Source organism: Sturnira hondurensis, unplaced genomic scaffold (assembly GCF_014824575.4).
Source record: "Sturnira hondurensis isolate 20B ecotype Veracruz unplaced genomic scaffold, ASM1482457v3 Scaffold0008640, whole genome shotgun sequence".
NCBI lineage: Eukaryota > Metazoa > Chordata > Mammalia > Chiroptera > Phyllostomidae > Sturnira > Sturnira hondurensis.
This window is the reverse complement of record NW_028081271.1, coordinates 19,297,213-19,312,858: the sequence shown is the minus strand read 5'-3', so window position 1 is coordinate 19,312,858 and position 15,646 is coordinate 19,297,213. Positions and strand designations below refer to the sequence as shown.

General features: G+C 56.5%; 1 protein-coding gene across 1 annotated transcript in view; it reads right to left on the bottom strand.

Moving 5' to 3' along the window:
• ADGRA2 (adhesion G protein-coupled receptor A2) overlaps window positions 1-7,723 on the bottom strand; it is a 37,501-nt gene extending 29,778 nt beyond the window's left edge. The window contains exon 1 of the mRNA XM_037055355.1: window positions 7,458-7,723. Within this exon, the coding sequence (XP_036911250.1) occupies window positions 7,458-7,723 (266 nt within the window). The remainder of the gene's footprint in view (window positions 1-7,457) is intronic.
• Window positions 7,724-15,646: the final 7,923 nt, after the last annotated feature.

Below are 15,646 nucleotides of genomic sequence, written 5' to 3'. Positions count from 1 at the left end.
TGAGGGGAGGGGTGGTCTGCTTGCTGACCAAAAAGGTCAGCCTCTGCTTGAGGCCAAAAAGGCCTCAGGCCCATAATGTGCCCTGACCATCCAGGTGACTCTGGGCTCCCAGCCTGTCCCGCAGGTTTAGTGCCCAGGCCTTCGAGCAATTTCCAGGGCTCACAAAGATGTCTGAAACCTAAAAAAATCACTGCCTCTGAAACATGAACGCTATGAAATTGGAATAATGAATGCTTAACTATGTGACTACATGACTACCATCTCATGTCTGCGAACAGTAACTGTCATTTCCTGGAGGAGGGGTGCATCACAGTACGGGTGACCCGACAGCGGGGTCTCAGGACTGGGGCCACCGCTGGTCTGGGGCTCCACTCTTACACCTGCAGGCTAAGGGCCACCCTCCTGGGACTTGCCTTCCTCTCCAGGTTGTACTTTATGTCCTGTTTGCAGGGGACATGATTGTTGGAGAGGACATTCCACACTCCTGTACTTTCTGTGATCCTGGCCCTGGGTCGGAAGCCTCTCCAGTCAGCCCTGAACCTTTGCTGGTTAGTAGGAGACTCAGGTAGGGCCTTCCTTCCCTAGGCTTTACAGGGTCATGCCCTGAGACAGCCACTGACCTCAGCCTTGACGCTGGGCTGTCCAGGCAGGGCCTGAGATCAAGGTCAAGAGAACACACAGTCTTGCAATGGCTCCTATGAATGGGGTTTTCTTGTCTCCTTTTCTCTAACCTTCCCTACCAGGCACCCTGTCTTGGTGGTGAGCTGGTGTTTGCGGAATATGGACTGTGTGCTTTGATGGGGATTTGGGGCCCCCCAACACCCTAACTTGGGCACATGGAATGGAGTCTGCTGTGATCATTCACACCAAGGCATTCATTTATGCACTCTTCAAACCTACACTAACACCCACTGTGTGCTCAGCTCTGTGCAACACGTTGGTACTTCCAATGTCAATGAGATGGGGTATCTACACACTTCTGTGCATGGGAGGTGGAGGGAGGTGTGTCAGACAGGATGGGATGGATGTGAGTGTGAGTCCATCTAATTCGAGGAAACTGGGAAGTTATTCCCAATGCACCTTCACACTCCCTCTATCCACGGCCTAAAGTCTCGCCACTGGGGAGCCAAGCTTTTGGGTGAGGAAAGTGAGTTTTTCCTTGAATACAAGTGAACTTGAAAGAACTAATCTTTTATCAGTCTTGCATACATAAGTATAATTTGTCTGTAATCTTTCCATGCCAGGCCCTGATCCTCCCCCGCTTTGTGAGTCTGTATTTGGTCCCCCCCTACAGGACTGTCGGGCCCCGAGGGCAGAGACCTGGTCTCTTACCTCCTGGCCTGGGGCTGGGCACACAGGCACCGGCTGAATGAATGGATGGGTGCGTAGAGGGAAAGAGCTCCAGGGAAGGTGGGGGGTGGTCAGCAGACAGAGTTCATGCTGAACCCTGGTTGCTGCAAGTCAGGAGGCAGTGTCCTGCTACCTCCATCCCCAGCACACCCGTGCCGCGCCTCCCTGCAGTCTTGGCAGAGCTCACTACTGAGCTACCCTGGCTCTGAGCACAGCTCTCCAGGGACAGCTAGGGGTTGCAAAGCCCAGGAGCTGAGGGGGAGAGGGACAGGGAACATGGAGGGGAACACTTCAGAGACTGTGGCCCCACTTTTCCTGGGTGGGTCTGATTTCAAATGCTCTGGGTGGTGACAGTTTTTCCCCTAAGGACACGTGTACTCGTTAGGCTGTCGTTGGGGATGGGTGCCCCTTTTCCCTGGCTTCCAAATTCTTGTGGAGGAAGTGGATCAGCATATCTCTCCGTCTGTCCCCAGGGACGACATCCCTAATTGGTCATGTGGGAAGAGGCGGGTGGGAGCTGTGTGACCTCAGGCAGGCCAGCCCCTCCGAAGACTCACACTCCTCTCGTTTGATGGCTTTTGCCATCCTGGATATGCAGACCCTGGGAGCCTGAAGTCTACAGTGTCGGCCTCACTACACAGCTCCCCGCAGGCAAAGAGCCCTGGGGGGAGGGGGGCGCTCAGACCTTCCCTTCCCAGCTGGGAGATGTCTGGCCCCTCAAGTTCAGGCTGGAATTCCCTCCTCAGCCTGCTCCCTCTGCCCCATTCCCAGCTCCTCGGTGACAGATCGGTTCCCCTGCCCCTCACCTGGCCCCATCCATCTTGCACACCCTGTGCTCCCCCGTCTGCCTCTCCTCACTCCCAGGGCCCGGGAAGGTGGGCCCTGGGAGGCTGCCCAGGGTTAGCTAACTCCAGTGTCTCTGCTCCCCCACCCCCATCACCCAGTCCTAAAAACAAAGGAATGTTCTGGAGTTTGGGAAGGATGCCCCCTCCCCCAGGAGGGAGGAAGGGGAGGAGGCGGCCTTGTCCCGTCAGTGTCCGAGCTCTAAATAGAACAGAGTGGCTGGGCTGGGGAATGAAAATAAACAGCCCCTCTAGCAGCCCCTTCCTCGCAGATACCGGATTTTCCTTCTGGTTTCTCAGCTTAGGGCCACTTCCCTCCTCTCTCTTCCCCGGCTCTCAGTCTGTTCCCAGGGAGGCACGGGGCAAGCCCTATCTCGGGGAGGTGGGGGAGCGCGGGGCCCTGGTCCAGGTGGTGTGGCGTCAGGCCTGGGCTTTGGCGAGGAAAGCCCACTGGGTGGGGGGCCGGGGATCGAACACAGAGGTGGCTAGAACTCTCCCCCCCTCGGGAAAGGGTTCTTATCCCCATGACTCCCATGCGGCTTAAACTTAGAATCACTCTCTCCCTTTAAAAACATGACCCCAAATTTAAGGGTCAATTTCTGGTTAGGTTCAAATTACACTGGTTTGCCTGTGCCTTTGGGGGGAATTCTCAGACTCACCCCCAGGATTAGGGATTGCCGCCCCCCACCGCACCCCAGCATGAAGGGATGATCTTTGGTAGTCGCCGGAAGGGGCCGCCTTAGGGATCAGGAGTGGCTGGCTTCATGCTCAGGTTCTGAATAATTCAGGCCAAAGAACCCAGAATGGGTTCTGGATCCCATTGGGGGGCTGAGTTATAGGTGCTGTCTTTGGAGCTCAGTGCCTTGGCCTCCCCAGGCTCTCGGGGCCACGAGGAGTCAACATGCGAATCCCAGAAGGCTCTGTTCTCTGCCCTGTGCTCGCCCCGCAATGGGAGGGTGGACCCTGACATTCTGCACCAGAAGGGGGCCACAGGGGCAGGGGACGCCCCCCCCAGACCTCCAGGAAGCTATCTCCACCTCCTGGCTATCTCCAGGAGATATCTCCTGGCTGTCTGGCTATCTCCACCTCCTCTGGCAGGTAGGTGGCAAGAGTCAGGAAAGGACCTGGACTCCCTCTGGGCCCTTCATTTCAGACTGGAGGGGTTCTAGACCCTGCGCAGGGTGTCGCAGCTGAGACCTTGCTCCACTGGAGGGGAAGGGAGCGTGTGGGAGTGTCCTGGCCTCCTCCCACTTCTGCTTCTTCCCTCTTTTCTCTCCTTCTTTCTCTTCACTCTCTCCCCCTCCCCCTCCTCCCCTCACAAAAGCTCTCTGTACACAGCCACTTCCTCTGGCTGCTGTCTCTGAGCCCAGACCTTATGAGAACCATATGGGGGAAAGAGGCTGGAAGAGAAGGGGGTGGGGAAGCCAGCGTGGGCCCGCCCCTCCAGCCAGCATCACTCCACTCCCCTCAGGCTATGTGCATGGAGGTTGGCACACTTTGTCCCAAACCGGAGGGCTCCTACCAGGGCTGGAGGTCTAGAGGGAGAGCTGTGCTCAGGAACCACTTCCCTGAGGCTCAGGCGAGTGCCTGCGAAGGGGTGGGGCCATCCCTCCCGTCATAGTGCTTCTGAAGACCACCAAACTCACAGCAAAAGGACCAGCCACGGCTAGGCACATCTGTGTGGCAAATGCCCCTCTCCCCTATGTGGACAGCTGATGTGGTGGGCAGCACCCCCACCCCCCAGCTGGAGGGCTGAGTGGATGAGGGTGTGTTGGCTCTGGGACAATCTGGAGGGACCTGTCCCGTGTCTGGCTCCCTCCCCACCCAGCCTTGGAATGCTCCCAGGTCAAAAGGGCCTGGATCCTGCTGGGAAGGAACTGGGCTTTTTTAAAGCAGCTTTTGTGTCTGTTGGGTCCCAAGTCCAGCCAGGTGAACAGTGAGTCCCTGACCCGAGAGGAACGCTAGGGGAACCTAACCAGCTAATCCTGAGGCTGGTGTCAGCTAGCTGGGTGACTGCTAGCAAGTGCCTGGACCGCCCCTGTCAGCCTCAGCTTGCTCAGCTGTGACCCCGTAGATGCAGGGGTTGGACTTGCTGATGTGTAAGGGCCTTTTGGGCGCAGGCAAACAGTCTGGGAATTGACGACACTGGCTGGGATCCTCTGGGGGGCTGCTCAGATGTCCTGGGAGGTCCTCCTAGGAAATTTCCTTCTGGGGTTCTCTATTATCAGTCCTTCCTTAGAATTCCTTATAATGCCCCCTCCCTCTCACTCTAACTGCCAGAGCTGAGAACCAGCAGGCAGGCCCACCCACTGCTGCCTGGGGTGGGTGGGGGGCTCACAGTGGTCAGCATCTCCTTCTCACACCCAGGTTCTCCCTGTAATAAGCCACTCTGCCACGAGATCTTCCCCCATAATGGACAGGAACATAAGTGCCCACAGCTGTCCTGTGGACTGGGCCCTGACACTGGGGGTGGGGTGGGGTGGGGTGGGGCGGGGCGGGCGGGACAGATGGGTCAGGAAGGAAGCCAAGAGTTCTGCTTTCCTGGAAAACCTCGAATAAAAATCCATGTGGGGAGGGGGCATGCAGTCTACAAAAACGGAAGGCATCAGTCGAGATAATAGGGTGGAGGTAGAAGGGGTTTTGGTGAGGTAAATGGGGCCGGCTCTTCACAGAAATGCCTTGGAACGGCTTGGAAGCCTTCTCTGGGCAGACAGGCACCTAATCTAGCACTTTCTTTGCCTGAACAGTCCCAACACCCAGAGCCTACCGGAGTTCCCCAAGGTGCAGTCCCCTATGTCCTGGGACCTTTCCGCAGGATGGTGTGTGAAGGGGACTGGGGTCTGCTGGCCCATTCTGGAGGGAAGCAGGGGAGGAGGAGGGAGGAGAGAGCCACCGCCAAACTGTTGGCTCAAGTCCTATTGTTCGTACCAGGTGACAGGCCAAAAGGTGAAAGGGGAAATTTGTGTGGAAAAAGAAAAAGAGCAAGGAGGAGGCGTTTGGGAGGCTTCGGGGGAGGTTCCAGGCTCTTAGCCTCTTGCTTTGCTGCCAGGCTGAGGCGGCAGCCCCTTTTCCAGGCCTCTCTTCCTCCTTCCCTCAAGAGGCACTGGGGGTAGGGATGGGGGTGTCAGAGGGACTGGTACCAGAGAAGAGAATCCCGGCCAGGCTTCTGGTGCAGAAGAGCTTGGCTTCTTTTTCCCCTCACAGCCAGCACCCTGGGGGGTGGGGTGGGAGGGCAGAACTCAGGATGACGCTTATTTGGGGTGAGGGGAGAACCTAAGAAATACGTCTGCAGCTGGGGTTCAGTCGCACTCCAGGCTGATGAGCCCGGGGCCTCTCAGGCTCTTCTCTAGCCTGGGCTGGCTGTTGTCCCCGTGGGGAGGCCCAGCCAGGCTCAGGGGCCTGTTGGTTTGGAAGGTATCTTAAACCAGCTAGATCAGTGCCCTAGGGTAAAAGGGGGCCCTTCCCCTGGGGATGGCTTTGGGATGGGAAGGCGAGCTAGCAGTCAACTTGCTGCTGCCCTGTCATAATACACTGTCACCCAGTACTGGCCCCGCACTCTCTTTGGAGTGGCGTCGATAGGAATTAGCCATGGCTGGAAAGGATTAGTTGCCAAATCATTCTAAGATGTACTGCTAAACCATCTTTTAATGTTGTGCCCCTTCTTTCTGCCTTCAGTGCGTTAGGGTGTCCTAATCCCAGCAAACAGACACACAGAGAGACAGCGACCTTCCCAGGTGTGTGAGCACCGCCACAAGATCCATTATATACACACATACCCCTCTCAGAACTGAACTGTTGTGGCCCAGCCTCTCAGACTGCAAGCATTTTTCTCCCCCAGAACTGAGTGGGCTGGGGAATGCTGGGCCTGTCTGGACCCTTGGACACTAGGGGACACTCAGCAGGAACTGGAATGAGCAGTCACAGCTGCCTTCCCAGGCCATGGTCATATCCTCAAGGCGCTAGGAAGTGAGAGAAGGCAGACATACTGCCTTCACCCACCTAATGCACACATGCACGCACACACACACACCCCAGCTGGGAAAACGCAGGCCAGAAGGCCAGCGTCAGAGGCTGACCAGTCTTGTCCTGTCAGGAAGCGGGCAGCCTCAGAACTCACCCAACCAGAGGTCTTACTGTATTGTTCTGGACACAATCGGACAGACTGTGAGCCAGTCCCGACTAGGGCGAAGGGCGCTGGGGAAACGGTGGACATCGGGGTCTGGAGGACAGGGAAGGGAAGCCGCTTGCAGGCTGGATCCAGAACGACAGGCAAGAAAAGGGCCGCAGCGAGGGCCCGAACTTCCACCTCACTGCGTGGCTTGCGTGGAGTTCCAAGCACATGCTCAGCGCAGGAAATCGCTGCGGTGGGGAGGGTCTCTAACTCCTGCGGTTTCGGGACCTTCAGACCCCGGTCGAGGAGGCTTGGGGTCGGGCTGCCAGCAAAGTGAGGGCTAAGGCCCTGGCTGGAAAGGAAACGGGACGACGGAAGGAGGCTGGGAGGCAGCCGCCTCCCACTCCGCCAGGTTTCCTTCTTAGCAAAATTCGGTAGAGAAACAGCCAAAGCTGGTGTCCTAGCCAGGGGAGGAAAGAAGAGGAAGGGATGCAGGACCCAGCGCACTTCCCAGGTGCGCGCGGCGAGAGAGGGGTGCGAGAGGAATCGGGACGCCCAGGTCTCATTCGGACCAGAAGCGCCTGCACCCCAAGGGCAGACTTTTCTGAGCTCACCCTCCTGCCCTCCCTAAGTACACCGACCGGCTGGAAGCCGCAAGCGAACGGAGCGCCCCCCACTGGAGGAGCCTGGCCCGCCGTGTGAGCCCTGCAGACTCCTCCTGTCCGGCCCGCGACGCGTCCACGGTGCTGACGACCACGGCCACACAGTGGGACGCGGGCGTCGATCCGTTCTGAGACTTCCCCCCATCCCACCCACCTCATGTCCCCGAAATTCGCAACACCAGCCCAGGCTGGAAACTCAAGGGGCGTGGGGGTCCCGCCAGCGAGCATTCCCCTCCACCTGTGCAGGTGAGTGGGTGCCCGCGGTGCCTCCCTCCGGGCCTCGCCCGCCCCCCGCGGCCCCTTCTTCCCTCCACACCTCTGGAGCCCTAATCTCTCCCCTAGTTCTCCCTTCTCGGCGCCTGGACTCAGGCCCGTCCCGAAGTCTCTGAAGTGTCGGCGCCGTCCCAGGCCCCCTCTTCCCGCCCCTTCCGTCTTGTCTCCATTCCTCCCCTGGTCCAAGCTCCGGCCGAGCCGGCCGGGTCGGGTACTCACAGGGTAACGGTGCCGTTAGGAAGGAGGCCAGGCTCGGGAGGCTCCGGGAGTTCCCCGCCGCCGCACACCACCCTCCTGCGCGCTGGGTTGGGGGCGCCGCCGCTTAGCCCCTTGGGCCGCTCCCCCGAGCACTTGCAGCTGCGGATGGGGACAGGGCAGCCGGGCGCGCCCCAGGTCTCGCGCGCCAGGAGCAGAAGCCACGGCAGCAGCGGCAGCAGCAGCAGGCGCGCCGGCGTCCCTCGCATCCTGCGTCCCCCGGCGCCCATCAGCCCATAGCCCCGCGGGGACAGACAGCGCTGGGGCGGCTCTGTGCACGGGCCGGAGGGACCCAGGCCTGCGGGAGGCGTGCTCAGCAGGGGCCCGGGGCGCCCGAGGGCGGGGCGGGGGGCCCTGGGCGGAGGCAAGCCCCGGGGTCCCCGCCGCCGCACCCCGGGGGCATGTCCGGCGAGCGCCCCGGCGGGGAGGACGCCGGCGCCGCTGTCAGCGCAGAGTAGGGGACTCTCCGCAGCGAAGCCCGAGTCTCTGCGCGGTGCCCCGGGGCTGGTGGAGGCCGGGACCCTCCGCGTCGCCTGCTCTGTCGGCGCTGGGCTGGGACCTAACGGATTGCGCCCGGCTCCTGCCGCCGCCGCCGCCGCTCCGTGCCATGGATGGAGGCTACTCGGCGCGGCTCAGCTCCCGCCGCCGCCAGACCCCGCCCGCCCTCCCCAGGGTGCGCCCTCCCCTTGCCAGCTCGTCCGCTAGGCCCTAGCGCCTCCCGATACGCAGCCAGGCCAATGCCCTCCTCTGCGCGACAGCGGGTTAGCCGACTTGAGGCCTCGCGTGTCCCCTGCACGCCCCCTAAACCCAGACTGCTGGTCTCTCCCGCCCCTCTCCACCGCTCATTTTAGACCTTCAAGCCCAGCGCCATCGCTTTCCTCGAGTCACCCCCGTCCTCTTGCTCATCCAGCCCTGATGCTTCTGGGGCTTTCATGGACCTGCCGGCTTGACCAGAGAGGTCTGGCGCTCCCTGTTTAGGACTGAACTTTGATCACCGCTCTGGGGTTGCCGAGACTCGGCTTCCCTTGGCCCCTGACCTGATGCGTCTGCCTGGAAGCCGGCTCTCACTATCCCCGCCCTACTCCAGCCCCGCAGGGCACAGCCGAAGGCTAAGGAGGCCCAGACCTTCCTCTGCTGGTGTGACCTTGCCCAGCGGGGCGTACACGTCACTCGGCCAAGGAGGAGGCAAAGGCCAAGGCTAGATCTAGCTTACCTTTTCGGGCAGGCAGTGGCAATGAGGGAGCCCAAGAAAAGAAAAGCAGAGGTCCGTGCCGCGGTGTAGAGAAAGCTTTGTGCCCTGAGTTTATCGGAAAACCCTGCGTGACTTAGGACAGGGTCGCTGACATCCTGGAGTAGTTAATCTCGAGTCAAAATGGGACCCTCCCTGTCCCCTCATTCATGAATGCCAGTTGTGACATGAGAATGAGTGAGTGGGCAGTGGCGGGGCGGGGGGGGGGCACCCTCCAGTTACAGGAGGCAGAGGGCTGGTGGCTTTTGGAGGGGGTCTGACCTTGACAGCTGGGGATGGGGATGAAAATTGCCTGTGGGTCTTTGATGGACTGTAATGCAAGCCTGGACGGGGCTGGGGACAGAAGAAAAGAGAAATGTGGCCCAGTATGTCTGCTTCCTCAGTTTCCCCACAAAGCCTGGCTTTTCTGCCACTTAACAGAGCCTTGCTGCTGAGGGGCTGGGAAGGGGGTGGGGGGGGTCCCTGAGCAGGACTCCTGTTCTCTGTCCTTCACTGTGCTACCCAAGTGGTGGCCGCGGTGACCAACACCTTCTCTGTGTGTTCTTGGCCTTGCCGGTGTGTGTGGCACCTTTTCCAGGCCGGGGGTCTTTCAGCCAGTCTCCCACCCCTCCTTTGCCGCGAAGCAACTCCTCCCCCTCACCCAGCAGACACGGGGCCCAGACGCTGGCTTCTTCACTTTCCCTCTCTGGCTCCACAAGTCTCTCCCAGTTGCAGGCTCTGGTTCCTTCAACTTCCAAATATAAATAAATAGTGATTGCAAATGGAGGAAGAGAGAAGGGCAATGGACTCCCCCAGCAGGAGCCCTCCGCAGGCGGCAGGCAGGCTGAGGCTGCATTCCTCAGGAAAGGTCAGGAGAGTGGAGTGTGTCGCTGAGCCGCTGCCCAGAGGCAGGGTCTGCCATGCCCCGGTCCTGCGCAGGGGAGAGCAAAACTCAGAGAGGAGAAGGGAGGAGAGGAGAGGAGGGCCCTGGCCTGGGTCACACAGCTTTTCTGTCATTTCTTCTCACTTAAATGAAGAAACTCAAAGTCTGGAACGGAATTCCACTGTAACACACATTCTCTGAGGCTGGGTAGGGGCCAAATGACATTTAATAAGGTGATGCTTCCCCACAGGTGGGAATGAGGTGCTGCTGAAGACGTTTACGCAACGCTGCTGTGTCTGTTGGTCATCATTTTTGGCCTCTGTCACCCTCCGAGGGGGGTGAATGGGCTGGGGTTACTTCCCCATTTGGTAAGTGTGGATGAGGGAACCGGATCCCTCACTGAGCGGTGAGGAGCCAGGGGAGCGCACTTACCCCCTGATCCCTTACTGAGTGTTGCTTTCTCCTAGTCACTCAAAGCTTTTCGGATTGGAGCTCCGGGCTATTTGTCCTGAGGCGCAGGGCGGAGTGAATGAGTGGCCTGCAGGAAAATCTTTTTGTCTTGAGGGTTGTTTGAGATAGAAGGACGACACAAAAACTTTGCTCCCAAACTCAGGAAGTCTACCTGGGGAGTTGGCTCAAAGTCCCTAGTGTGTGATAAGCACTTGAATGGAGTGGTGATAAGGTACCAAGATGATGGGGACAAGGCTGAAGTGACCCTGACCGAAGCCAGGGAGTGGGGCTTACACAACTTCTCGACGGATCTAGGGCAGCAGTGTAACCCACAGGACTCTTCCAGATCATAACTATTCTCTTGGGGGGCGGGGTCTCACATCTGCTCTGCCCCTCTCAAAGAAGAGCTTGTCTTTGCCAGGTGCTAGCTGCAGGCCAACCTCTCTCTTTTCCCAAGTTCAATGCTGATCCATTCTCCCTTGTCAAGGAGTGACCGGGGCCTTTCCACCAGGGTAGCCCAGGCCCTTCACTAGGAGCAGCTGCTCTCAGGGGGAACGGGTCACTGACCTCTCTCTCCAAGACTGGAGCGGACCAGGGCTACCTCGGACCTGTGCCTAAGGAAGGTAACCTCACGGAATGCTTGTCATGTGCCAGGCATTTGTTGACAGCATTTGGTAAGAATTCGCTCAGTTAGTCCTCACGACAGAGTGAAGATGACTGTTTTAACAGGCAGGGAACTGAAAGGTGAAGAGGTACCTTAAGGGTAACTTGCCCAGTGACATATAGTGAGCAATAGAACCAGAATTTGGACCAGGTATTCGGGACTCCAAAGTTTTAGCTGACGTGCTCTATCATTTCTAGGGGAGAAAAGGGACTCTCAACAATTCCCCCACAAGTTTTACTCCCCTTGAGGTTTCCTTATTTTGACTTTCTGGCCCCTCTCTGACCTTTAAAGATGTCCTCTCCCAAATCAGAGCTGTGAATAGAACCACAGTATGACCACAGTATGTCATATGAGGATCCACTCCCCTGTTCTTCCATCAGAGTCACGAAAGACTGGAACCTTTCAAAGGAGCTTCACTATTCGTCTAGGAGGAAGCGAGGGGTGAATAAGGGCTGGCAAGAGGGCATAACATGTACAGAGTCAGAACATATCCCAGCTCCAGAACCTGCTGTGGAGGCCCCACCCTGGATGTTCACCTTTATTTTTTAGGTTTTCTAGCTCCTTCTGTGCCTTGTTGCCTTTCAGAGGCAAGGTCCAAACACAACCTCAGGACAACAGTGGGTAAGATCATAGCCCATAATTGAATGGACAGTGCAAATGGGACGTTTTTCTAGGGCTCCATTAGCTTGCAAAGACAGTGGAGGCACTGAGCCCAGGACACCCCCCACCCCATTCTCGCACCTGCCCCCTCCCGGGTTGGCTCTACTGGGCAGTCTTCTGAGGACTCTGTCCCCCTCTTTCCTGCCTTGTACCTCCCCGTGGGGGGCTGTGCTGAGCTGCCTGTCCTGTCGGAACTTTCACACCGAGTGCTCATGACAGATACTTGTGCCTCAACCAGAAGGAATGAATGAGAATTCATCCCTATCTAGAATATTTGGGGCTGCAAGGGCTTTCCTTTGGTGCTCAGGTTTCACCACATACCAGATACCTATATACAATTTAGACATTTCCAGGGCTATAAGCTCTGTCTCCACTACAATATGACTCATTCTATGAGCGAGATCTACTCCCATTTTTCAGACAATGGAGTATTTCCTCACTATGAACACTGTGGCTCAGAGCATGAACTCTGAAATTGAAGTCAAACCCTGTCTCTCCATTTTACCAGTCGTGCGACTTTGGGCGAGTCACTTAATTTGCCCAGGCCTCCGTTTGCTCATCTGTGAAAGGGGAGATAGTCATTATTTGCTTCAGGCGATTGTGATGTTGATCTCAGTTGCATGTGTGGATGAAAATGGTGCCCCATACTCAACCCGGCAAGCTCAGGGGAGGCCTGAGTGGCGGCCTCACAAACTCAGAGGCGGAAAGTAACCACATTGGGTGGCCTGAAATGAAAATTTCCGAACTAAAAGTGAGTCATGGCAGGTAGTTTGGTTCTAGGCCTGTAGCGTCCTTGACAAAAGTCAGCCTTTACCCTAAATGAGCCTGTTTATTGTCTGTTTGTGTGTAAGATAACTTTGAAATGACAGAGTAATCTTGTCAGGTAGAGCACAGAACCCCTCATTATCTTGTTCCCCGAATACCGTCTCTGCTGTGCTGTAAATGTTAGGTATTTACTATCTCTACCCACCAATGCAAAGGAAGTATGTGTCTCTCCATGTTGCTTTTTATCCAATGTCAGGAATTCCCTGCCTCTCTAAAGTACCACCGGGATTTCTTGTAACTTCCTCACGTCTCTCCTCTTGTTCTAGTATAAAATAAGCCGCAAAACTGCCGTTCTCCAGAGCATTTTCTCAGCCCATTGAGATTTTTGTTCCTGGCAATTGTTGTCAGTTTGGCTCAGATAAACTCATAAAAATTCTCAGTAGGTCTGGACCTTTCTTATGTTGACATATGTAAATGAGCGTGGGTGGTATGGTACAAAAGTATTTGGTCTTTGTCTCTGGTTTCTGACCCAGAGCTTCTAAAGCCCTTGGCATTTCCTGAGTAGTAGGAACATGTTTTGTTATCCCTCAGGACCCTGTTCAAGCACACCTGTATTTGTGCTAATGAGGTAATTTAGGGTGCTGCTTTTAGATAACCTCAGGGTGGGGCTAGTCACCAGAAAGAGCAAGTGATTGGAGGGCTGGCACTTTCAGCACCGCCCACCAGCCCCCGGAAGGGGAGGGGCTGCTGGAGACTGAGCTTTATGAGCCCTCTTGGGTAATGGTGTTCAGAGAGCTTCTAGGTGGGTGACCTCCTCAAGGTGCTGGGAGGGTGGCACACCTGGAATGCATAAGGCAGCTCCATGCTCCTCCCCCTATCTTGCCCTACACATCTCTTCTAGTTGGTTGTTCCTGATCTCTATGATAAACCAGCAAATGTAAGTTTTCCCCGAGTTCTATGAGCAGTTCTAGGGGAAAAAAAGGAAAAAAAGGGAAGAGAAAAAAAATAAAAACCAAAGAGAGTGTCGTAGAAATCTCTGAGGATTTATAGCCAGTCAGTCAGATGTCCAGGGGGCCCAGACTTGCACTTGGCGTCTGAAGTAGAGGAAGTCTTGTGGGACCCAGCCCTTCACCTGGGGGGTCCACACTAACTCTGAGCTGTCAGTGTCAGAACTGATCTCAGTTGTGGGCGCCCAGTAGAGATCAGAGAATTGGAGAATGGATTGGTGTCTGAGAACACCCCAGCCTGGCACATGGAAGTCCTCAGGAAATGTTAACTTGCGAGCTAACCTGCAGCTCCTAGGGCTTGCTGCTCTTTTTCTTGTTTGTACCTACACAGCTCTGTGAGGTCCGAATGCTTCTTATAACACACCTACACGTTATAGTCCACTGCCTGCACAGTTGACTCTTCCATTAGAACGCAACATTCCAGAAGGAGTTCTTTTCTGCATTTCTCTGATTCTCAGCCTGTGTTAGTGCCCAACAAATAGAGGAGACATTTATTTAACTTGTTCAACAAAGTGTTACTGAGGCCTCAGTCATTTACTTAAACAAAATTTATTGAGTATCTGCCATGGCCCAGATACTGTTTTGGGCACTGAAGATGCAGCAATAAACCCCAAGAAAGTGTGTGGTTTCATGGAGCTAACATAGCAGGGGGAGCCAGGTAACGCGTGCGTAAACAAATACGCCATGCACATGCGTAATCCAGCAGGCGGCAGAAGATCAGTGAAGCACAGTGAAGCAGGGAACGAAGGTGATGGGGGAGCTCTCTGGCAAGATGAACTTTGAGCAGAGTTCTGAAGGAAGGAGGAAGCAGGCCCCATGGATTTGGGGGGGACAGGGCATTCCAGGCAGAGGGCACAGCAAGTGGCAGCAAGGTAGGAGCGCACTTCCTGTGTTCCAGCAAGGAAGGGGTAGGGCCCTGTGTGGGCGGTTGGAGCGCAGTGAGCAGGGGGGAGAGACGCCCCTCCCACTCCACCTGTCACCTTGGGGGGCGGAGCCGGGGGAGTGGGTGTGGCTCTCTGGTCTCCACAACACTGGGCCCAGGTTCACACACCCTCGGGGGAGAGACCTAAAGCAGCACTGAAGATAAAAGAAGAGGAGCAAAAAGCTGTTTGGGGAAAGTGGCAGGTGTTGTTCTGGGCTGGAGGAGAGGGGGACTACAAGACCAGAGTGTTTGGGGTCACCCCCGCCCAGCACTGGGCCCCAGAGGGCTGGTCAGACTGAGAAGTGGGGTCTCCTTTTACAAGGCTCAAGGCTGGGCCAGTGTTGAGGCAAATGTGAACATCTCCTCCACAGAGATGCCTAGCCTCACCACTATTGACCAAGAGTATTTTTATCCAAGCCGTGCACGCATATGGTTCAAAAATGAAACCGTGTGGAAGAGCCTAGAATGAAAAGCAGTGGTCCCTCCCAGCCCTGTCCCCCAGAGGCGGCTTTTAGCTGGTCCTGCTTTTGGTTCCCACTTCCCGGAAGGAGGCTCAGTACCTGGGAGAGCTTCTTGTCTGGTAGTGGGTTTGCACTGCCAGCCTCCAGGAGCTCCCCTCCCGGTGGCTCTCTGCAGATTTCCAAGCCTGGTTCTCTGGGTCACTGTGGCCCTCTCCCAATACCGTGGCCCCTTCCCTATGGGTCAGTCACCAGGCTTGGGGCAAGTGGGAAGCCCCTCTAGTCACAGAGGTGTCTCAGAGAGACACCCTCATTTATACACAGCGGAGGTTCATCAGCAGCCTGGCAGGTTGGATTTCTAATTTTCTGGGAAAGTCTGTGCATGGAACCCTAATTCCCCGCAGGAGCGGTCATCTTGGTGCCTCCTGGGCTTGCAGTGGGTCTCTGGGGCCAGCCCTTCAGAATCTATCCCTTCTATCATCTCCTTCTCCTCCTTTCCCTTTCTCTGTGTTTGTCTTTCTCCTCTGCTCTCTCGCCCTCTTTGTGCACCCTCCCCTTTCTCTTTCTCTGGAAGGTCAAGGTCAAACTTCTGTGCATTACCTAAGACCTGTTGGGCTGCCTCAGGCCTGGGAAGGCCATGGTCATGGAGGGGAGGCTGGGAGAAATGTAAGAGGAGCCCTCTTTCTAGGCCTGAGGTCCCGGGGACACACTCAGGCAGCTTGCGTGTCACTGGAGTCTGGACCTCCCGAGGGTGTGATTTAGAGTATCCAGTTTTGGTTTCACTCTGGGCTGATTTTGCTGTGTTTACGCCCCAGTCCCTAGTTAGGTCTTTAGTTTAACGCTGTGGGGGAGTGAAAGGGAAGGTTTGGGTGCCCATGTTTGGGCAGCGTGTTACGGGGAAGCTGGGCTTTTCCACCTCCCCATGTCCAGCCCCGTGTACCAGCTGCACTCAGTGGGACACCCACGAGGGAGCTTGTTGTGTGCACCCAGGGCTTTAGTTGCTTCTTGGAGGGACCCCTTCCTCATTGGCCTTAGAGTATCATGTTTCATTTACGCAGGAAGGCAAGAGTTTTCCCAACAGTCCTTATCTGCTCTGTGCATCAGTGCTCCGCCCTG